Source organism: Nannobrachium achirus (genome assembly GCF_963921795.1).
Source record: "Nannobrachium achirus genome assembly, chromosome: 6".
Taxonomy (NCBI): domain Eukaryota; kingdom Metazoa; phylum Chordata; class Actinopteri; order Myctophiformes; family Myctophidae; genus Nannobrachium; species Nannobrachium achirus.
The window spans coordinates 31,907,056-31,932,166 of record NC_137815.1 but is presented as its reverse complement, the minus strand read 5'-3'; the positions used below and the strand labels follow the sequence as shown (position 1 = coordinate 31,932,166).

General features: G+C 42.4%; 1 protein-coding gene across 3 annotated transcripts in view; it reads right to left on the bottom strand.

Moving 5' to 3' along the window:
- Positions 1-25,111, bottom strand: part of LOC308287477 (calcium-dependent secretion activator 1) — a gene marked incomplete at both ends in the record, with an annotated part of 156,978 nt that overhangs the window by 57,512 nt on the left and 74,355 nt on the right. For all 3 annotated transcript variants that reach the window (XM_080728659.1, XM_080728658.1, XM_080728660.1), the window contains 6 exons: positions 999-1,211; positions 2,084-2,192; positions 4,382-4,448; positions 4,993-5,132; positions 11,782-11,893; positions 23,968-24,089. In XM_080728659.1, coding sequence (XP_080584785.1) covers positions 999-1,211; positions 2,084-2,192; positions 4,382-4,448; positions 4,993-5,132; positions 11,782-11,893; positions 23,968-24,089 — 763 coding nt within the window. The remainder of the gene's footprint in view (positions 1-998; positions 1,212-2,083; positions 2,193-4,381; positions 4,449-4,992; positions 5,133-11,781; positions 11,894-23,967; positions 24,090-25,111) is intronic.

Below are 25,111 nucleotides of genomic sequence, written 5' to 3'. Positions count from 1 at the left end.
AAGGCGGTTTACAGATACCAACACTATATAGGCTATAGACACGTCTTACCTTCACTTTTTGCTATACCTGACCTGTGGTGCTGCTTAAAGGTGCAAGTGACAGAGTGGTTATACATCTACAGTAAAAGTCTGACTCATTGACAAAGGGAAGCGTCTGAGGACTACCTCAGAAGAACCAGGCACTCGGCTGCTGTCTATGGAGCTGTTATCGATGCGTCTTATGAGTGACAAGCGCAAAAAGCAGCACAAGTAAGCAATGCTGATAAGTTAAAGAAGGTCGATTCAGAAATTAAACTGAATGTTGTTGACCTATTTAACTGTTGCGTGTATCTCATGGTTTACTCTATATACTATTCCTATCATTTCTGAGGTTGGTTTGTTATTTAGTAATCAGATTTGTGAACAAGTGGTGAAAAAAGTACTAGTAAAAGCTCAGAATGCGTTGCGATGGGCCGCATTGTAGGCTTGTAAATCTGCCATTTTCAAATAGTCAAAATGTATATAGGGATGAAGCGGTAAATGCACAGGTATATTTCATAATGATCAAAATCTACAAAGTAACTAATAACTTAAGTTCTAAAATAATTGTACTGGAGTAAAAGTACAATATTTGCTTCTGAGATGAGGTAGAATCTCAAAACTGTACTTATGTACAGTGCGTGAGTAAATGTACTTTACACCACTGTTCATTGATCTGAAGTAGTACAGTACAGAATTGCACCTTTAAATACTGTGACGTGTGCGTGGACATCCACTGGATACTGGGCGGGGAGGGGGATGGAGCGGGGGGGCCGGGGGGGCCGGGGGGGCGTGCTTGTGTGTTAGTTCACTCTACCAGCATGTTTATCATGACTGCAGCGTTGGGAGCGTACGGCGACCGTGCAAACATTTACGTGGGTTTACAGCTTTTCACTGCTTTTGCTTTGCGACACAAAGTCTTATTAGCTGTCGTACGTACGGCGGCGTTGTTGTTGTTGTGGTACCGGGTTTATACTTACAGAACTGAGAGATGGGGGCGTCCATCTGGGCCGACGCGCCCCCTTTGGAGTTGAGTTTCTGGACCTGAGTGGGCGGCACGGGCTTGTGGGACTGGCCCGTGGCGCGGTACATAGCCTGGACCCACAGGATGCGGTCCTGCTCGTCGTCGCTGGCGAAGATCACCGTGTCGCCTTCCTTCACCGCGTTGAAGAAGGCCCTGCCGCCGTCCAGACCTGTGTGTGTGTGGGAGGAAATGTTAAGTGGTCATTATCGTGTGTACTACCCCCACGGGGGTCCCCAAATGATTCTGGGAGGTCCCCAGATAATGAACTTAATGGGCATCATTGTTTTCTCACTCAACAGTAAACAAATCAACATAAAGTTTAAGTGTAAAGATGCACATTTCTAAAGTGATGATTTAAGGACCTTTTAATACCCTTACCTTTTAATACCAAATTGTCAAATATTAAAGGCAGAAATTGTGAAAATAGCCGATCTACATGCTCACAAAGCCTCGCAACGCCCCTCCTGATTGGCTACGATTGCCTTCCAATTTTTTTTGTATGCGACGTGACGGTCGCTTATCTCCCGATTAGGGAGTCTTACTGGTATAGTTTTAGTCTACGAAATTAACACTGATGCGTGTGTGTGTGTGTGCAGGGGTGTCACCAGGGGGAGGAAAGTTGTGAAAATGTGTGTAAATCTTTGAATATGTATTTTTAAGCGGACATTTGTAACTAAAATTTTGCTTCTGGGGGGTCCCTGGAAGTAAATATTTTGAGATGGGGGTCCGTGGCCAAATACATATCATTTTGGGCGTTCTTGACATGAAAAGGTTTGAGCACCACTGACATGGAAACATAAGTTTCTTGCACACATTTTCACAATTTTTCAAAAATAGCAGATCTACAAGCTCGCAGCGCGGCACTCGGTGCCGCGCTGTGAGCTTGTATGTCTGCTATTTTTCAATAGTTAACATTCATGGGGGCCCCGCAGTGAATCCTTGTACCCAGGGCCCAGAATTTGGTGTGACGCCCCTGTGTGTGTGTGTGTGTGTGCGTGCGTGCGCGCGCGCGTGCGTACGTGCATGTGTGTGTGTTCTCACCTGGCTGGGGATCAGTGTAATCCACGGTGTAGCCATCCAGCTGAAGGAGCTCCTGTGGTTCAGACTTCTTCTCTCTGTAGCTACACATGGCAAATGTGTATTGGCTCACCTGAAACACATTGGCCAGCATTTTAAAAACAGTTGCTCAATTAAAACTTCTTGGCACGATAGGCTACCATTACATTCTATTGAAATGATATCCAGTTGGCTCTATACTGTATGCATAGCAGCCATATTGGAAATATATTGGGCCCCTTACTTACAGGAGTTACCAATTATTCTAATGAAGGCTCTGTCACATTTAGTGCGGGACCACCATAACTCTGAGAGTGTACACATGGAACCAAATGGACCCATACGGGTCCATTTGGTTCCATTTGTACACTCTCAGAGTTACAGACCCACAAGGGTAATATGGAACCCCCTCAAGGACACATTTGAGACCCACTGGTGTAGAAGAGTTTCCAGTGAGCCAAAATGCACAGTATCAGCACCCTGACTCTGTTTGACCAGAATGGAACAGAACCTTAATCAGTACAATTGGTAATACACCTGTGATGGAAGTAAGTAAGAGGCCCACAATGTATTTCCAATATGGCTGCTGTATGCGACCGCGTATGGGCAAGGAGGGTCGCGAGCTTATGAGAAACAACTAAAATAAGACCTTAAAACCTGCCGAAAACAGTTGCGTGCATTAGCGGAAGATGACGATAAAGGAAATCATTATGGAAAACATTAAATTAACTTCTGAAAAGCCTACACGGCCTTAAAACATGGCAAAAACAGTTGCGTGCATTGGCGCAAGATTAGATGAGGATAAAGGAAATCATTAAATGGAAAACATTAAATCAACTTCTCAAAAGGCTTCTAAGCCTACATATAGCCTTCTAAAAACTAGTGGAACCGCGATCTTGCCACACGTGAATAATTGTGGTTGTAAACAATAACAGACAATATAAATCCTTAGTCTAGTTGTGGGAAGAAAAGGTTATCATCGTGGCCCCAAATAACTTTTAAATATCTTGCAATTGGCGACGAGTCTCTTACTAAATCGGCAAGAGTGCCTCTCATTCTCAATACATAAAGGCTAAGCTATATAACCTCTCCATCATCAGCAATAGTCAGTGGTGCGTGTTCCCCACACTCCCAAGCCCCCACCGCTGCGCTTAGGTTCACCGGGAAATACGCGGTCGCAGAGCCTATTGAGGAAAATATGTCACTATTGTTGCCTCTCTGTGGTGTAAACACGGTATGAAGCCGTGTTTACACCACACGCTATGCAGCAAATACACCCCCACGTCTACTGTTATTTTACTTTTTGCCAATTGCCCCCAATGTACTGCCTGCTGTGTTTCCCTGTCACTGCCAACCTCCCCAAAACTTGGCCGGGGATGGCTGACAGACAACCACATTATTCTTCCTCCACTTCAGATACACATGGAGACTCCAGCTGTCTCTTTTCCTCTGACAGTGAGAAGTTTCACTCAGAGAGCATTGACACAGGCCCGGGGCCACGCCACTGTCTACTCAACTGGTGCTACGTAGCTGCAGCGACAGGCAGTGGGGAAAAGTAACTAAAGTAGCATTTATTCAGAACTGTACTTCAGGTGTAATTTTGGGTACTTTTACTTTACTGGAGCATTTCCAATTTTCAGTACTTGTACTTCTACTCCAATAGATTTCAGACTAGGCAAATATTGTATGTCGTTGTCGGGTGGAAACCTTGTATGTCCAAAACCGTTTGTTTTGTATTAATCATTTTAAAAATGATTTAAACTAGTGAAAACAGCCGATCTACAAGCACACAACGCCTCGCACCGCGAGGCATTGTGTGCTTGTAGATCTGCTGTTTTCACTACTTTTGTGCAACGGCCTTGTCTGATGAAGCAGGGCTTTACTTCGCGAAAAAACGTACAAATTTGAAACTTGGAGATACGAGGTTTCTGCCTGACAGTGACGATATACTTTTGGTAATTTAAGTACATTTTGAAACCAATACTTTTAGCCTGCTTTTACTCTAGTCAATTTTGAATTCTGGACTTTTACTTGTGACAGAGTATTTCCGCATTGCAGATTTACATAAAGAATTGTTGTACTATTTCCACCACTACTGAACTGGGGCTAGTTGCAGTGACAGGGACACCATGCACCCTGCTGTCTCCCCACCTGCGAACACTGTGTTCATTGTCAGCGCTAGTCAAGGTGCCAATTTAGGCTGCAGAATGTTGGTATGATTGCTTGTTTGTTTGTTCTTTAATTATGCTCAATTTCGCCATTGGATCTTGGCTCAAAACCCACCTGTACCAGGACAAAGAAACGCTTCTTCCAGCGCTTCCAAACATTCTTCCCAAAAGCCCACAGGTACCTGTCAAAAAACATTGTGCAAAAACCAGTCAGTGCACCAAACCCATGCCATATTTCATATCTCAAAAAAAAAAGAAAGAAAGAAAGAAAACTTTTTTCCCCATTGGTATATTAGCTGTGCTTCACAGTAACAAACAAAACGTGTGAAAAAGATATATAAATGTGTCATGTTCAATTCATCCTCACTGTTGCCCTCAATAATAATTGCAGTTAAACTTAAAAAAAAAACTAAAAAACTAAAAAACTAAAATATACATTGGCGTCCACCAGGGGGAGCAGGGAAACCTCATAGTAGTTTTCCATGGTATGTGCCTAGAAATTAGGCCAAGCAGCTGAAGGGGCTGCTGTTCTATAAGAAATACATGAAAAATAATAAGCACACAGAGACTTTGCAGAGAGAGACCGCCACTGGCTGAGAGAGAGAGAGAGAGAGAGAGAGAGAGAGAGAGAGAGAGAGAGACAGAGACAGAGACAGAGACAGAGACAGAGACAGAGAGAACGAGAGAGAGACACACACACAGAGGGATAAGCTTCCAGTCTCTTACCCACAGTGTTTCATGTTCTGTGGTTTGTCCATGCGAATGGCAAGTTTGATCTTGAGATCGTGGTCGGGGCAGGCCTTGGTCAGAGCCATCTTGTGCAACTCCGACGCCTTGGGGCTGTTGGGAGTCGGGTGAAGGACGACCTGCGCTCGGAAATCAAACAGATGGCACAATTTAGCACCTCATAGAGACTGGAGAGAGAGACTGCAGAGAGACTGGAGGGGCTCTAGGATGCTGTCATGAGCTTGATGTTGGAAGAATGTTCTCAGGGACGTGCTGGCCATTGGGAAAAGCGGGAGAACTCCCGAACGGCCGGTTCGTTCCCGGCCGGTCCAGGTCGGCCATTAGGAAAAAATAAAAAATACAATGTTGGCCTTCGTTCCATTTTGGGGGCTGGGTGGCCAACAAAGTAAATTGTCACTGTCAGGCAGAAACCTTGTATCTCCAAGTTTCAAATTTGTAGATTTCTTCGCAAAGCAAAGCCCTGCCTCATCATACAAGGCCGTCGCACAAAAGTTGTGAAAACAGCAGATCTACAAGCACACAACGCCTCGCAGAGCGAGGCGTTGTGTGCTTGTAGATCGGCTGTTTTCACTAGTTTAAATGATTTTTATAATGATAAATACAAAACAAACGGTTTTGGACATACAAGGTTTCCACCCGACAACGACGAAATATAACTCATGTAATTGGCCCACTGGCTTTTCACTTGTCATGATCTGAAATGGCAAATCTTTGAGTAGCAGCAGCGCTATAGAGAGAGATCTCTCTCTATAGCGCGTAATGAGGGCCTCTCCAACTCTTTTTCCCGGGCTGAATCAGGGGCCCAGCACGTCCCTGAATGCGCTGCTCGTCGATCGTCGCGGTCGAGCAGAAACCTTGAAACGTCCAAAACCATTTACGTTTCAGGACAATGGACTAAAAGAGCCTGCATTCCAATGCCGATCGAGTCATCACTATGCTGGCTTGCACGTGTGGTGGTGTTATAGAATTCAAATAAATGTTTTTTTCCTTAAGGTAACCAGAAGGTCATGTCATTGGGTTAGTCGTGTCAGGGTTTTTTATTCTAGGCTTGAAAACAACTGTTGAGTGAGTCACGATCCTTCACACCTGTCACCAGAATGTCATGTCCTGTCTTGTATTATTCCAATCCTGACTAAAGCCTTATGTGGATGTTTGTCAACTCGACTCTGAACTATTTTGATGTCTCTCTGGAATGTATAAGAGAGCTGTGTGAACTGTATGCTGGAGTTGGAACCTATGCCACGTTGGTATATCGTTGCCGCTCGGAGCTCCTTTTTGAATAAATTGTGATTGTGTTTGAACACTTCTCGAAACCTTTCTTTTTCACAGTATATATTTTATGCAGTATCATAGAAATATATAACAGTGGACATTTTTGTCAAAATTACATTTTTGCCACGGCGGACATACAAAATGAGCGGACAATAATATTAACAGCAACACACAAAGAGAGCCCTGAATGACCATAACAGGTCTGTAACTCTGAGAGTGTTCAAATGGAACCATTTTGTGCACTCTCAGAGTTATGGGTTCCTTGCAAATGAAACATTTGAGAACCACTAGTAGTTGCAAGGACTCTCTAATGTGCCACAGTGTCGTGGTAAATAAGTGTCATGCATATTCTGAATAAAACCTGGAGACTTGAAATTCAGTAATTGGGTCATAATGATCAAAATAAAGAACATTATGATGGTGTGTAAAACAGAAAATCTAAAATTTGCCACGGAAACATTTGTCCGTGTACGGACACATTGATGACCCTTGTTCCAATGGGTCCAGTGTAGCTATTATTGAGTTACAAGCTATACTTTTCACGAGTTCAAAATTGTTTTAATCCACCAAACATGCTCAACCACTTACACCAGGAGTCTTCAACAGGGGGTCCGGGACCCCTAGGGGGTCCTCAGAGTTACTACAGGGGGTCCTCCAAATCTTTGAGTGATAGGACGTTTTTTTTCTCCTTTTTTATATTAACCACTTGAACCCTAGCGTCCATATTCTGAGAACTTTAGCCAAAAATAGCAGATCTACAAGCGCACAACGCCTCGCACTGCGAGGCATTGTGTGCTTGTAGATCGGCTATCTTCAGCAAAGAGCTTTGATGTAGAGGGGAAAAAGAGCAGATTACAGAGTGAAAGGTCAAGTTTATTAAGTATTAACGGTTCAAGTGGTTAAATATCTGAAAACACAAATTGACCTGATGATTGTGCTGTCAAACAATGAAACTATATGGAATCTATGAACAGGTTGTGGGGGTCCCTGCTTCATCTCTCTCTCAACTAGGGCGTCCTTGGCCTGAAAACGTTGAGAAAAGACCCCTGTGGTAGTGTCCACACTGGATGCTACCATCCACTTCCATCCACTTCAATAGAGAAATATATGTTTTATCTTGATCTTGATCTTTGCCCGGTGGGAATGAACCTTTAGTCAGAGTGTGGAGAAGCTCACAGAAGAGGAGCTCTCTGATCTCACGTCACTGAATGATTCATTTCGGTGGTGTAACTAAGTGCATTTACTCAAGTACTGTACTTAAAGGGGAAGACCACCCATTTTTGATATTGAACTACAGGTATGTCATTAACACATCGGCTGCCCAAAAGGTGGCGCCAGAGCCCCAGCTAAGTGCCCAAAGCCACCTCCATAGAAGAATACAAGGCCCTGTTGCGTCAATGCATGCGTCATGACGTCACTTGGTCACATGAGCGCAGACAGGATGTTATTGTGTAACTTACTGTATGGGCCAGTGTTGATCATAGCTGTTCATTGCCGATCAAAATTTGGACATTTTGCCGCACCACGCCACAGTTTTAGCCATAAAACAAACATCAGAGATAAAGGGCGTTAAAGATGGGGAAATGCATTGGAGTATACGGAGAAAAACGACCGCGCGATGCTCTCAGCGTCGACTCGAAGCGACTAGCGGCTAATGGGCTACATCCAGGCGCAGCCCCAACGTAACGGTGAGATTTAAAGTTAATACTGTAAATACAGTAAACACGTCAACACGTCGTGGGCCTCCAGAGACATCAGATTGGAGTGTAGACACCTCGTGGGCACCCGCTGAGTTAATATACCTTAGAGGAGTTGTGTGGAAATAAAAAAAAGTTCCCTCTCTTCTGTGTTGCCTAGAACTGGAGGATTGATTTTGGGGTTTGTATTGTAAAGTACAACGGTGTGATGTCATCGCATTGTGATGGGTGGTCTTCCCCTTTAAGTACAATTTTGAGGTATTTTCTTACTTTACTGGAGTATTTCCAATGTTAGGTAGGCTACTATTACTTCTACTCCACTACATCGCAGAGGCAAATATTATACTTTTACTCCACTACAATTATTTGAATCCTTTAGTAACTACAGTAGTTAGTTTGTAGATTTTGATTATTATTACAAAACATACATTAACCACTTTCAGCACCTATACATTTCAGTCATTTGAAAACAGCCGATCTACAAGTAAACAATGTGTCGCAATGCGACTCATTGTGAGCTTGTATATCTGCTATTATTTTGGAAACATTTGTAACCAATTGTGAAATGAGACATTCTGCATAATGAGTATTTTTTACTTTTGGTACTTTAAGTATATTTTGATACGAATACTTTTACAAATTTACGTTTTTTGTTTGTTTGTAATAAAGTATTTCTACATAGCAGTATTGATACTTTTACTTGAGTAAAACATCTGAGTACTTTTAACACCATTGCTTAAACTCTGGCGTACAACAGCGTCGGTCGCTATCTATAATCTAACAACGTTGAACGTCTGTTATCTTTGACACGTGCCAGGCGAGCGACACCACCAATTGACAAAGAATAAATTAAGCCCCAGTGACACGCCTTTTTTTTCCTTCCTTTTACAAGCCGAGTTGAGGACGCAGGAATCTTTTCAGCTGCTCCATCATATTTGAATAATTAATACGCAGAGGGCGTGTGGTTTAAATCAGGACACAGGAAATCGTTTGCTGGGAAATTGGATGCGTATTCGCATGCGGGCCTGCATGTGGTGTTGCTCCTGGCCCACATTCCAAAGAGGTTATCTCTGAATGCCGTCCAAGTGACTGCATGTGCACAGGAAGGCTGGCTCACGGTCGATGTTAGAGAGAGCAGTCCAGGGACGTGCTGGCCATTGGGAAAAGCGGGACAACTCCCGAATGGCCGGTTCATTCCCGGCCGGTCCAGGCCAGCCATTAGGAAAAAAAATAAAAATAAAATGCCGGCCTTTCGTTCCATTTTGGGGGCTGGGCGGCCAACAAAGTAAATCGTCACTGTCGGGCAGAAACCTCGTATCTCCAAGTTTCAAATTTGTAAATGTTTTCGCAAAAGCAAAGCCCTGCTTCATCATATAAGGCCGTTGCACAAAAGTAGTGAAAACAGCCGATCTACAAGCACACAACGCCTCGCACTAAATCATTTTTTTAAATTATAAATACAAAACAAACGGTTTCCACCCGACAACGACGAAATATAACTCATGTAATTGGCCCACTGGCTTGTCACTTGTCATGATCTGAAATGGCAAATCTTTGAGCGGCAGCTCTATAGCGCACAATGAGGGCCTCTCCAACTCTTTTTGCGGGCTGAATCAGGGGCCCAGCACGTCCCTGGAGCAGTCCTAGCGTTCCACCGCCATCCGCGTGCATGGAAACCAGGACACACACAAGGTTATAGAAGGAGTCACCGGGGATTTTTGTGCTGGACCTAAACTCAAAGCTTGAGCATCCATCCACAGAGACACGGGAACGAGGGCAGAGTATATAGAGACGTGTCACTGGAGATCTAAAAGTGTCTAGAGAGGTCTACAGTAAACATATCAAGCTGATTACACTGAGACGAAATACTGGAAAAATGGATGACGCTCTGTAGCATAATTGATGGCTCTGTGTATGTGTGCGTGTGCATGTGTGCGTGTGTGATACAGAAGATACAGAGAGAGAGAGATCAGGGACGTGCAGAGAATGTTAGAGAGGCAGGGGCTGACATTTCTAAAAGGGCCTTTTAGTGACAGCACCGAAAATAGCAGACCTCCAAGCTCACAAGCGAGCTTGGAGGTCTGCCTTCAGGTATGGAATGGAAAGGAGGGCATTTGCATTTATTTCACCATAGTAAAAACTGCATTCATGGTCTGGAGATGGCACTTTTTACAGAGGGATAAAAGGGCAGGGGCTCAAGCCCCCTTTGATGTCTATGTGTGCACGTGCCTGAGAGAGATGGAGAGAGAGACCGAGAGAGAGAGAGATGAAGAGACGGTTTGGCTCTTTAGGCCAGCTCCCAGGTGAGACCTAGCTGCCTAGTTTAGCAGGTGGTGAGGGGGGAGGGGCTTTGCAGCATGTGAGATAAATGGATTTGCATTGCAGAATGTGTTCTAAAGAGAGCCACTGCTTTACTGCGTTGTCATTGTGTGTTTGATTTTATTATAAAGATGATCACGTGCCCAAACAAATGGGGCTATAATACTTTGCTTTCAAAGTCCTGCTCGTCAGTCTACACGACCCTAGCAAGCTCACAACTGCGACGCGTTGTGAGCTTGTGGATCTGCAATTTTCAGAGCGCAACACTGAGCGCAACCAAACATAAGCTGACTTTTTGTTCTACTGGATCTCTTCTCTACTAGACCCTCCCAAACATTTTTGTCTAGTTTTTATTTGTTGACGAAATCGTCAACATATTTAGTCATCATAGATTAGTTTTTGTTTAGATAGTATTTAATCTGCGAAAAAGGACTCCAGGCTCCTTGTAGGCTGAGATGAAGGATAGCATTTCTTCTCCATTGACGTCGTTCACCCAACTCTGTTAACCCATGCATAATTATTGATTGAATGCACTGAGAAGAAGCCCTTCCCCCCAAGAACCTTCTTGTTGCGGTCATGTGATGTCACTGAGCCGCAAGTAAGGCATGTTCCAACTGAGGACAAACTGATGGATGGATACTGTATACGTATCAGGTTTCACTTGGTCAATACTATATAGTGCAGCGGTTCTCAACCAGTGGTCCGGGGACCCCCAGGGGTCCTTGAGGGGGTTCCAGGTGGTCCCCAGCTAAATGATGGGGAGTAACCACATGGACCCTCTCTTTTAGAGTGTAAAGTGAAACCAAATTGGTTTTATTTAACGCTCCAAAGAGTTAAATTATTGTTTAACATCTGCGCTACAGTACTTAATTTACAAGAAGTCTACACAATTAGAGAATGTAGAAGAATTGCCATTCTGATCAATGTTTGTATGCCTGTTATCTCTCCTATTTCGCCACGTTGGTGTTAGCTCTACCATCCACTTGACCATTTTTAAAACAATACGTTTACAGCCAAAGTAATAGTTATAGTACTCAGTGTGAATGGCTCTTAGATGTGGTTTAAATTCAGAACGGGTACACATTATAGTGTATTATTATTTTATGCTTTAACTATTGAAAAATAGCAGATATACAAGCTCACAGCGCGGCACCGAGTGCCGCGCTGCGAGCTTGTAGATCTGCTATTTTAGAAAAATTAGAATTTTGACTCGATTCTATAAGTGTCTTTTGAATCCTTCTAAGATTTTTTGTTTCTATGTCAGCAATCTGGCCAGCCATCGTCAAAGAAAAGGTCCTTTTCACTCAACCGGAGCTCAGTTAGTCTGTTCTTGAGAGACTACTATGTCAGTGGTTCTCAAACCTTTTCATGTGAACGAGCCCCAAAAATCATATGTATTTGCTCGCAGCACGGCACTCGGTGCCGCGCTGTGAGCTTGTATATCTGCTAAATGGGTTGTTAAATAAGAGAGTTGGTTTACCCTGCCCAGCTCTTTGTCTTCCAGCGCCAGCACTCCCGTGCTCTCTGTAAACAGCTTCACCTTGACGCCGGGCAGAGGGTGTGTGGTGGTGAAGTCCCCCTGGGTCCCCCACCTGAAACACAACACAAACACACCACCAGGGAGGTTATAGCTTCCATCAGCGCTAAAGTAAAGTAACTGAGTATATTATTGTCACTGTCGGGCAGAAACCGCGTAACTGGGGCTGGGTGCAATAACTGCAATACTGCCATACAGTACCACGGTTGTGTAATGCAGGGGTTCCCAAACTTTTTTGTCTCAGGGCACCTGATGATACTAACCATGATGTCACGGACAGAACGGCCCATACAAGGAGATATACACATCTGTTGTGTTTAAACCGCTCACTTCACACAGGTGCGATTTTTCTTTTTCATTCAAAACAACTTTTTGAGGGAGATACCACGACGCCGGCATACCGTCGGCAAACAGAGACATATTACCGCAACAACTAATAATCCATACCGCCAAAGCCCTACTCCTAACTCCAATTTCAAATTTCATAAAGTAAAGCCCTGCTTCATCATACAAGACTGTCGCACGAAACTATAGTGGACATAGCAGATCTACAAGCACACAACGCCTCGCACCGCGATGAGCTATTGTCACCATTGTCACCATAAATCGTTTTTAAAACGATAAATACAAAACAAACGGTTTTGGACGTATAGGGTTTCCACCCAACAACAACAATATTATGTACTCAAGTGCTGTAAGTACACCTTTGAGGAGTATTCCCAATTTTCAATACTTTCACTTCTACTCCACTACATCTCAGAGTGACACATTGTGAGCTTGTAGATCTGCTATTTTCAAAAGTTTTTTTATACATGTTGCACTTGTGAAATGGGACATTCCGCACAACGAGTACTTTCACTTAATGTACTTTAAGTACATGCCAATATTGTTGTACTTTTAATCAAGTACATTTTCATTACTGGACTTTTACTGGAACATTTCTACATTGCAGTATTGATACTTTTTACCTAAACATTCCACCACTGCCTCCCATGCTGCTATCCTACGGGGACAGAGGCATTCCTAGCTTTACTCAGCTTGGTTGGAACATCTCCAGCAAGCAACTGGACAGCATTATCAACTCCTGTGAGGTTGATAAAAGCTGGCTGAGATCCAACAGCAGTCTTTCTCTCTCTTATATCACCTTCCCGAAATAACGAGCTGGTAAACACGTCCTCTGTTATTTTTGACGAGCGTCAATGTGTAAATTATCAGAGAGAGAAAGAGAGAATACACACATACTGTACACGCACACATATGTCATCTTTCTTCTCCTTCTGTTCCTGTCATTCTTCCCCCTATAGGGCAGTGTGGTTCTCAAACATTTTCGTTCCAAGGACCCCCGTTGAAAAAATGTAAATGAAAGAGGTTGCACTGCTCGTAGCTACTGTACGATGCAATATTAAAACAGTTTTTATTTTCACATTTTAATTACCAACGTTTCGACATGGGTCTTCTTCAGAGTATGACAGGCATGTACCGTAAAAGCTGCTTGCATTTATAGAGACTGAGAAACAAAAGGTACATTCCTCAGGGAGTGTCCTCAATTTGCTCAACACCCAAATTGGATGATTGGTTACCATTATTGTCAGAAATACCAAAATATACATACACATAATATACATAATATATATAGACACTCAAAATGATATATATTTAGCCGTGGAAGATTATCAAGCGCTTTCAAGATTAATCTAGTAGTCAGTAAAAGGACTCACAACATTACCTTATTGTTTTTTTTCTGAGTAAACTGTACCGTTGTAATGGAGGATGAAAAGTATTGAAATTAGCCTATATTGGGGGGGGGGAGGGACTTGACAATTTAGAATCAGATTATAGCCACTGTTTCTATGAAGAAGGCAGTCTCTCTCTCTCCCTCTCTCTCTCTCTCTCTCTCTCTCTCTCTCTCTCTCTCTCTCTCTCTCTCTCTCTCTGGTTTCATATGGAACCATCAGTATGGATTGAAGGTGACCTTGTGGATCAAATCATCGCCACGGTCTTCTGCTAATGGATGGGTCAGTGCAGTCCAGGCCAGCCATAAAGCTCTGCTGACCTATTTACATTATTTAGTTCTAATGTTCGCACAAAACCCATCATTCTCTAATAATGTTCCCGCTATATATAATACTAAATCATAAATAAACAAACAAAAATAACCAACATTCTATGATAAATGCTAACTTCAGGCAGTGGAGATCATTATTATACCCGAGTGTTAAAGGTTATGTGCCACGACAACATCCCATTTCTGTCATTATCTTCTAGAATAACAATGCTAATCGGTATCCACATTCTTAGGGCTGATTCATACTCCACTTTTAGAGACGAATTTATTTCGGTACGGCTCTGTCTAAACTACAATTTGAAGTCAGTCAGAGGTTCGGTCAGAGGTTCGGTGCCGCCGAGATTTTGTGACTCCCCGAACCGAACTGAAATACATTTGTCTCTAAAAGTCTAGTATAAATCGGCCCTTAAAGGACCACTTCACCTCTGGGACAACAAGTTGGAGCCTGAGACAGATGTACATTTATAGAGTACATCACTCGCTCCTCCCCTGGGTCATGGAAGTCATTTCTCTACAGAGAATAACATTTTTATAGGATTCCTGGCTAATGAGCCTTATAATATGCCTTAATACATTGTAATTGACCTCTATAAAATGTAAAATTAAAAACACCTTAAATATTTTAGAAATAGGGAAAACTCCCGTCGAATTCCATACAGGGATCCTTTTAAAAATCAAGTATTGTGGTCCAAAAAGAAACAAACTTTCTTGGCGATATTGTCAGGGAGGTGTCTCTGTATCGTTTACCATAGTCAGTCAGTCATATTTGATACAGTCTGTTTCTGGAAAAGGTTTCTGGACAATCTATACTAGTAAGACACCCAAGGGTGGAATGCGACCTCAGGGTGACATGCAACCTCGCCCTAAAGGGCGAGGTCGCGCCAATTCTTGACAATCTGGCCAACCACAGCGTTTCTCTGACGATTCTAGTTGTTGTCATTCTGGGGGGAGTTTGTTCATGTTTTTGTGAGGGTATCAACCCTAGGAGCTCAGCACACTCACAGAATCATGGCACACTCACAGAATCAATGTTATGCCCATACATGGAGTTCCCTGACTATGTTATGTCAAAACATGCCCATATGTGGACATTACCAAATATGGGCATTTCCAGATATGTCCTTAATATTGATAACATTGGGACAGGGATCTCCATATATGGGCATGAAACATATGTTAATTAGTAAAGCCAAGCTTAGGTTTGATGCCTTGGGATTTCTATATTTGGACATAAGTGTGTACCCATTACCCAATAGGTCATCATCTGGAAAGGTAGGGTGTAAATCAGAGTAAAGCAGGCTTTTGAGCTAGTTAGGGCCAGAGATTGATGACATCAGAAATCCCCATATATGGGCATAAAGGGATTTTGCTTTTGGGAATGCCCATCTATGGCATTTTTATTTTATTTTATCCTTTATTAATAAAAATACATGTATGTATCCATATACATATGGAGTTCAATATTGATGTTTTTGGAGAAGGTATTTTGTAAATGTATGCTACTTAGTAAGGGGCCTCGGGTTAGATACTCTTTGTATGGCCTCTGGAGGTCCTTGGCGTCGGTTAGTAGTATGCCCAGCACATAAGATGTGGGACGTCACAAAGCCTGCGGCCATGTATCATTTTCCATCAGGCCTGTTGGTTTTCACGCTCCAGTGCGGCGTTCATGCGCTGCAAGTCAATGGCAGACTTGGCAGTCAGACAGACAGCCATTGACTCCGGCCTAACAATGGCTACTTTCTATGACGGTAGTCCCATATGACATGATGGACTGGACTATCTCCATATATAGTGTTATCCACATTTCGTGTAGCTGCCCTGTACAGGAAGTGATGTCACAACTCGCTGACATCACACTGACATCACAGAGGCTTCGGAAGGACGGTCACGAGGCTTCGGACACTCAAGCGACACGATTCTTCAGAGTATATGCGACCTTCGGTCGCAATAATTTTGCGAATGTCTGTCTGAGTGAGTGAGTGAGTGTCTGTCTGTCTGAAACAGCGTTTCTCCTCAGTGGCTGGAGCAATTGATCTGAAATCGCATCACCATTAGCATATGAACACACCTGACATAACTGTGAAGCCCGTTTGTCACTTTCACAAATCGTATGCTGTATATTAGCATTTTTATGCTGTATCTATATCTATTCTGCATCTAGCATGAGGCACATCTATTCTGCATCTAGCTTGAGGCAACATGGTTAACCAGCTCTGTGTGTGTGTGTGTGTGTGTGTGCAGGCAGGCGGGTGTGTGTGCAGGCGGGTGGGCGGGCTGGGGGGGGGGGGGGGGGGGGGACAGGACAGGACAGTATCTCTGTTTTTTGGAACACAGTTCTTATATGAAGCGATATTAAACAAGTCTATTGGAATTCTGAATGGGGGGGAATGGTAGGATGCTTAAATTATGTCAGACTTCGGTGCCAATTTCTATATAAGTGATTAAGTAATTTATTTCTGATTATATAAAAAAACAACTGGCTCTAATGTAGCCTGACGCATCACAGCTTCGAGTCCTGTTCCCGACAATCTTTTAATTTACTGCATGTCTCTCCCCGGCTCGCTCTCCTTGTTTCCTGTCCATCTCCACAGCACGCTTTCAATTAAAGGCAAACAAGCGCCCAAATATATCAGAAAAAGAAACTGATATTGTTGCCTAGACATGTCCAGAGATGGCTGGAAAAAAAATACATAAAGGTATTTTGATAAAAATTACAAATTCTGGGTCAAAATAATTTATCAATACCACAACCTCACCCAACCCGTATATCCACCCTGTCCCCAAAACCCACACCATCTCTCCTTGAATGTGACGGCGAAAGGAGCTTTATTTTCTACCTATCGCTCTTCAGCGCTGTAGCATTGTCAGGCACTGTGTGTGTGTGTGTGTGTGTGTGTGTGTGTGTGTGTGTGTGTCTGCCTGTGTGTGTGTGTGTGCGTGTGTGCGTGTGTGCGCGACTGCGCGTGGGTGTGCATATAGTAGCCAAACATGCTTGTAATTCCCAGGACTTCCAGTGGGGGGGCTCTCTCCAGATCCATTCATACTAGTATCCGCTATCTCTAGTCATCCTGGCAGGCTGGTCTCAGAGGTGATGCAGAAGAAGCAGCAGCATCTGTCCTTCACGTAACATTCCCTACTTTAAGCCTCATAATTTATGCTCCGTTGCACAACAGTGCAGCGAGCGCAGAAAACAGCAGACCCGCACATCACTACACTCATGATGACGACGCATCGCATCCATGATGACACGCGGTGAGCCTGTTAGGTCGGCTATTTTTCCGCCGCGCGGCGCCGTCGTGCAAACGAAGTATGCATCTGTCTTAAACCCCTCCTACCCAATCACTCTCCGTCAGCCTCTATCCCTCTATTGCTCTCTCTGTATGTATCTCTCCATCTCTCCTGCTCTCCTTATGAGAGGGTACTTGAATTAGGTGCACACGAGAAGGACGCTGGGACCTTAAAATAACTCTGTGATGCAAGCTTTTATATAATCTATTGTAGTAGCACCCCCCCCCCCTCCCCCACACCCCCAAAAAAAAGAAAGAAAAGAAAAGAAAACTGTAGTCACAGAAGGCAAAGAAAAAACATGAGCAGGATACAATTATTTCGAGAAATGAATTCCATTGATTTCACATGAGGCGACTGTAGGGACTTTCATAAGACTGCAGCGAGTACTATTCAACGAAATATAATAATAGACGGGAGGATCAGACAATGAAATGTTTTACAGGTTCAGTTGAGTCAGGAATAATCTGTGAGAAAGAGATGTGTGACTGAGTGTGTGCAAGGTGTGAATCATGATTGACTCAAAAGAGTTCTAATAAAATCAACACAGTGAATGTTCACTTCCCTGGTGGGATTTCTGACAGTATTTCTGACAGTATGCCTCCAAGCTCACAACATGGATTTCTACACGAGAGGGCATTTCTTTCAACATAAGATGCTACATTCAAGTTCAGGAGAGTTTGGACAAGGCAATTCTCTTGATGGACCGAATTCACGTTACGCAACTTCCTGGCGCTGACGTCACGGTAGAAGGGGAAAAACTACTAATATCCCATAGAGTTAACACAGAAATCGCAAATGTAATGCAATTTCCGAATAGTAATGTATAAAATACGGCTAGCATGATCAAGAACACACAATAGTAAAAGGCACAAAGCGTTATAATTTACTTTACCGTTCGAAATAATGATTTGTTGGCTTTAAGTCCAGCTATTTCTATGTTATTTTACCCTCCAAAGCTGACGTCAGCACCAAGAAGTTGCTGAGAAATTCGCTGAGTGCGCATGCATGGGCGGGCTGTGAATAGGGTCCATTGCTGCCTTCAGGTATAGCATGGAAAGAGGGCATTTGCATTTCTTTATAGAGGTTCTTCTTTCTTTAATAGTAAAACTGCATTCATGGTGTGGAGAGGGCACTTTTTACAGACGGTTAAAAGGGCAGGGGCTCAAGCCCCCTTTGATGACTATGTGTGCACGTGACTACGGAAATTCGGTTCTCACCTGCCTCAATAAAATGCCCTTAGGCCACCTCCAATTTATTCAAAATACTGCTGCAAGGCTGTTAACTAGCTCCAGCAGAAGGTGTCACATTACTCCAGTTCTGGTCACTTTGCACTGGCTTCCTGTTGTTTCCTCACCACTATCTTTCCACACTCAGTCCAGAAAGCCGCATTGCATATACTGTCGGGCAGAAAGCTTTTTTTAATTTATTTGTAAATTAAAGTCCTACTTCGTCATTCTATGTCACACAAAAGTAACAAAAATAGCCCATGTGCTTGTAGATCTGCACATTTTTGCTAGTTTTGCTCAAATACATTTTTGGTTATACTTCATGAACTTAAATACAAACACATTGGACATTAAAAAGACAATACATTTTTTATACTAGTCATTAAGGTTTCATGTTTGCATGTTTGGAATTGTAACAGCTCAAATCAATAATATATCAGAATTCCGATATTAACCTGCGGGCACATTAAGAAACGCTGGTGGCCACATGTGGCCCCCGGGCCGCCAGTTGCCCATGTATGATCTATAACAATGACTACAATCAGAATATACAGTAGTGCTTTTTTTGTTTTAACCAAAGAAACATCTCTAACAGCAGAAATGAAACTGTCTAAATGTTATTTGTACATTATTAGAATAGTCAATCATGTATTATAATAATTTAAAGTGAATTGAATTAGTACTTAGTTACATTAAACTACTCTGCATTTGACTGGAGAGCCACAGCAGAGCCCCTCAACAAGCTCTGGGGTTCCCCGGACCCCACTTCCAAAACCCCTGAATTTTGGACAGAGCTATTGGATTTCATCCATACTGTGTCCTCATGATGGTAAGACTGTGTTCATGTGATGTGGTCAATATGATAAATCAATAGCATGAAATTGGAGTTGGCATGAAAGTCGAACATTTGCAGAAACTGCAGAAATGCAAAGCCTGGGACCTAATAATTCAGCTCTAAATGTGTCAACTGAAAAGAAAGCAAAAATGGTTGAATTTGCATGATGTATATAATATCCATACAAGCAGTAGATCATTAGACATCTTTTTTTCTTTTTTATGTTGACAAATGTTGGGCACATACAGTAGGCCTAGATATTTTATTTGAGGTTTGGCACAATTGTAATTGATTTTGCATGAAGAATAAGACATTCTAATGACATACGCAAGCCCCCCATTACACAGACATTAGTGACTTATTGAATTTGATGACGCCAGAGGCTTTTTTATGCAGGCTAATGATTAATACCAATGCTAAATATTAATGCTGACGCTTTCTGTGGCAACAGTCTGTTGTTGCTGGTCTGTTAGTGTACGTTAGCAACCACCTTAGCAACCATGGTTTTACCCTAGCAACCAACTGTTTACCCTAGCAACCAACTGTTTACCATAGCAACCATGTTTTTTTACCCTAGCAACCAACTGTTTACCATAGCAACCAGATACGCAGAGCAGGGATCTCCATATATGGGCATAAACAGGTGACATCACACTGATGTCAGATACTCAGAGCAGGGATTTCTCCATAATATATGGGCATAAAAGGGATTCTGTTAGGGATCTCCATATATGGGCATACAAGGGATTCTGTTAGGGATCTCCATATATGGGCATACAAGGGATTCTGTTAGGGATCTCCATATATGGGCATAAAAGGGATTCTGTTAGGGATCTCCATATATGGGCATAAAATGGATTCTGTTAGGGATCTCCATATATGGGCATAAAAGGGATTCTGTTAGGGATCTCCATATATGGGCATAAAAGGGATTCTGTTAGGGATCTCCATATATGGGCATAAAAGGGATTCTGTTAGCTGTTAGTGATCTCCATATATGGGCATAAAAGGGATGCTGTTAGGGATCTCCATATATGGGCATAAAAGGGATTCTGTTAGGGATCTCCATATATGGGCATGAAAGGGATTCTGTTAGGGATCTCCATATATGGGCATAAAAGGGATTGTATCCCAGATGATGCCCTGTTAGGAGATCCACACTAACAGAATCCATATGGTCCTACCGACAGCTGCTATAAGCCAACCCTGGCGATAAGGTCTGAGTCGAAGAAATGCTTCTTTCCTGGCAAGAATTGCCCCTTTATACTGTAGGGCTCGTTTGTGTATTGTATGACATCACGCCACATCATCGGCTGAGGACTGTGTGATGTCATCATATCTCCATATATGGAGACATAAGTTGCTCATGCCCAAATATGGGCTGGTGAGGTCAGACGCGCGTTCGGAAATGCGCACTCAACGCACTGGTGTGCCATGTTGTCGTTCGTTTATTCGGTGCACTTGGTGCGTTGTCGTTCGGAAATCCAGTGCGCGGCGCACTGGTGTGTTCAGTGCACGCACTCACCAACCCTACTCAGAAGATGGGGTTAGGCGGTGTGGTGCGGTGGTTCGGTGTTCTGATTGGTTGGTTTTCATAGCCATGTCTCGAACGCTTCTCAGCTGTGAACAATGGAGGATATTACCGCAAAATGCAGCATTTGCAGCTTAATTGGTCGTTTGGCCTTGATAGTTTCACACACATTAACGTGTAAACTAACAGCAGGTGTGCCAATGTTATGAATTACATCTCCTTTCAATAGCAACGTTACGTTAGCATACTTAGCAACTGCTGCTTTTCCGAAAGTTTAGGCTACTGAAAAAGCACACAGCTGCCTCTTAAAACTGGTCGTTCGTAAATAAGCCACACTGAACGCACTATACAACGACACGCCCACTGCACTCACTACACCGAGCACACACCCGGTGCGGGTTTCCGAACGCACCCTTAGTGTGATGCGTAGGTTATCTCCATATATGGAGATTCAACTTCAATGAGTAACCATGGCAAACTGTCAACTGCCCGTATGTCTTGATAATTGGTAAAACAAACTTTTGGCCTATTTGTGGAGATAAGCGACCAACGGTCGCTTATCTCCCGATTAGGGAGTCTTACTGGTACTTAACCTCTCTACAACATGGTAAACAGGACCGTCATTAGAACATGTACCAGACTGCAACTGCAATAAACAACCTCGCACACACCAAACAAACCTTTTCACATTTCAATTAGTTATCCAGCCATCCTTTCCACCTTTATGTAAGTGTACTCTCAGCATAACATGCTGCCAGAAAGTCACCCAGTTCAATATAGCATGACGTTCTGTATAATACCATGTGTAAGGGCCATTCACACAAAGCACAAAACTGTGGTTCCACTGGTTGGTTCCGGTTGGCATCACATTGTTTTAATGCAAATCAATTTGTTTATTCTCGCTAGTTGCGCTAGAAGTTAGAATAAAAGATGAACATACCAAACGATTATTATACCGAAAGAAACAAATCGATTACTGGTATATCAATTTAAAACTATTTTAAACTAGGGGAATCATTTTTTAGGTGGTTCCGGTTGGTGGTTCTGGACGCCTGATGACTACAAAATGACATAAAAACGACAAAAGTTATTTCCACTCCCGACCGGATCAGAAACCAGAAAAATAGCATTGATCCCGGCTACTACTGTATAATTAGAGATATACGGTATAAAGATACAGTTTTAAAAATCATTGCAACTCATTGTTGTGGTGTGGAATCTAAGCGGACAGCAGATTATACACCACAACTATAACAAAGTCAATGGTGAACGATGTAGTTCACCATAAAATCCAGCAGTCGTTGCCTAGCCTACCTCCCCAAGGTACTTCGTTCACACCAAGCACTATTACTATTACGCTAACTATAATTATGTCATTTAAAAAAAAAAGGTGGATGGCAGAGTCCACACACCACCAACTATAATGACAACGATAGTTGTAAATGAGATCGTTTTGATGCACTTTCAGAGCAATCTTTATGAATGATAGAAATATTGACAGCCATTCAAAAATTCATCAGAAGGACACCTGGGGAATGGGGACGCAATTGGCCTCATTCGCCCTCGGAAGATGTTGTTGTTAATGGAGATGAGGAGACTGGTATAGCTGGCATTACCTCAGACACAACTACCTTGCCGCCTTATGATTAATCACAAGTCAGATAATCCATATCCTATTGAAATCGTCTTTTAGCAGCAGTGAGATGAAGATCTCTCTCCCTCTCTCCCTCTCTCTATAATAGAGGGTCTCAAACATTTTTTGGGCTCAGGGCACCCGTGTAAATATAACATATGAGTCCATGGCACCCCTGAATTACATTTTTACTACAGTAGTGCATTAATGTATTTGCTGAGCTAAGAAGGGGAGCTGTAGCAGTAGTGCATTGCCTACATTGCCTACATCTCCCAGGTTGCTTGGGACGGGGGTTACTTCCCACAGAGAGTTGCACGTTACTTCACATGTGTCCTGTGTCTGTCTTTATACAGTTACTTTACAGCACCTTACACTTACAGTATGTCAAATATGTCTTAATTTCCCCCTAAGATACAGTATGTGTCACGAGGAAAACTTGAGAAAATATCTGTTTCCATTAGGACAGATTGGAAAATGACTTTTATACACTCAAACCCCAACATCCTTATTCTGGGGGGAACATTCACCAACAATAGCCGATCTACATTTGCTATTTTTGGTAAAGAGACTGAAAAGGACCGCACCAAGTGCAGTACAATTCAGGTCTGTTTCACTAAGTATAGAGGGTTATTAAGATATTGATACATTCTAAATATTATCAGTAAGTATTCTGAATCTGAGGCACCCTATGGTGCCACAGCACCCACTTTGAGAAACCCTGCTCTATCTCTCGCTCTCTCTCCCTCCGTGCGGGCTCTCTGGCACAGGCTCACAGAGCTGGACTACTTCACAGCATGTGTTTAGAGCTACTGTTGACAGAACATATCGTTTCATTTATTTTTAATCATTTTTTGATTGTATCTTAAAAAAATCCAACAAATTGTTAGAAATAAATTAAAAAAAGTTATCGAAAAAACATGGACAGCTCACGTATTAGGAGGGTAGTATGAGTCACCAAAAAAAGAATCTATCATGGTTAAAATGGAGTTTGAAGTTACAATGGGTTTGTATAGGAAGGGTGGCTGTCTGATAAAAAGAATATTAAATATCTAAATACTGAATCAAGCAAATTCAAATCTCTCCAGGGTGGTCACAAAAGTCTGATTAGACGATAAAATGTCCAAAAGTCTTTTTGAAAGTGAAATATCCCTTTAAAACCAGGAAAGCATCTGCGTCATTTTAGATTTGAACCGCTTTAACCATTATTTCATACTTTGGCTATCAAAACAATAGCAGACAAAGCTTGTATGAAAAGAAATCTTAACATTTTGTGCAAATCTTTGAATATATTTTAAAGCGAACATTTTTCATTCAAATCTTTGGTTCTGGGGATCCCTGGAACAACATATTTTGAGACGGGGTCGGCGGCCATAAATACATGTAATTTTGGGGGTACTTGACATGTAACAGTTTAGAGAACCACTGATATGGCAACATACGTTTTTCTAACTGTAAGGATTTAGAATGCATTTTGTAGAATCAGTCTCCTCAGGCCAGTGAGTAAAATATAATGACATTAAATGAACTGATGACAATGACCAGGGTTCTTACATTGGCTTGGAGGCTTCTGCCTGGTCTGTCTGGAGCTTCTCCCCCCCCTCCACCTCCATGGTGCAGTACACGATCCTGTTGGGGGCCAGAGACTTCAGGCCCACCACCTCCATGATCACCACCTGTACCACAAAACAAAACAAAACAAAACAAAACAAAACAAAGACTTAAGGCCCACCACCATCAGGGCTTGACATTAAAGACCCAATGAAATGACTATTTTGGGTATTTTATTTTGAAGTTTCAGTTTGAAAAGGAAGCCTGTTTCTGAACCAATCCGAGGGGACCAGCCCTTCAGGCGATGGGATTTAAAATCTGAGTAATGGGAGTAATGGGAGCCAGCAATGGGAAACAAACAGGTGAATGTAATCAAAGGTTCATTTATATGCAAGCGGCCTGTCTATGTCATCACTTTTTGAATTTCTGTTCACAGGAAGTAATTAAGAATGGCCTATTTAGGGACCTTTGATATAAATATACACAAAAATTGTTTATTTTCTATTTTTTTGGCATCTAGTGTTACAGTAGGTATGGCCATATTATCACTACAGATATGCTCTAAAAGTGTGAAAAACATGTTTTTGATTTCACCCTGTGTTTAAAGGAGTAGTTCACCTCCAAAATGATTTTTTTTCCTATTGATTAGTCATGCCATGGAGACTAGAGTTCAATAATATTTTTTGTTTTTTGTCACATTCCTAAGACAAAAATTTGATTTGAGTAAATTTACCCCCATTGATTCCGGATGCATCCGAAATGAATGGGGGTAAATTTATTGTTATCACATTTTTGTCTTAGGAATGCAACAACAAACTAAAAATATGATTGAACTCAAGTCTCCATGGCATGAGTAATCAATAGAAAAAAAAATCATTTTGGAGGTGAACTACTCCTTTAAGGCTTGTGCTGTTGTCCAGGACAAGTAAAAAATCCTTTCGGACAAGTTAATTAAAAATGTACTTGTCCGTTGGACAAGTGACTCTTAATTTCACTTTTTCTGTGACGCTCCTGGCAGCTTTGTGCTGTATGCAGCCTATGGACTGCCCATACTATGGAGTGGAGGGTGGAGGGAGCAAGGGGGGTCATTACAGCCCTTTTGTTATTCATTCTATTTCAATGTATGACTCCTTCTGCATTTAAGAAA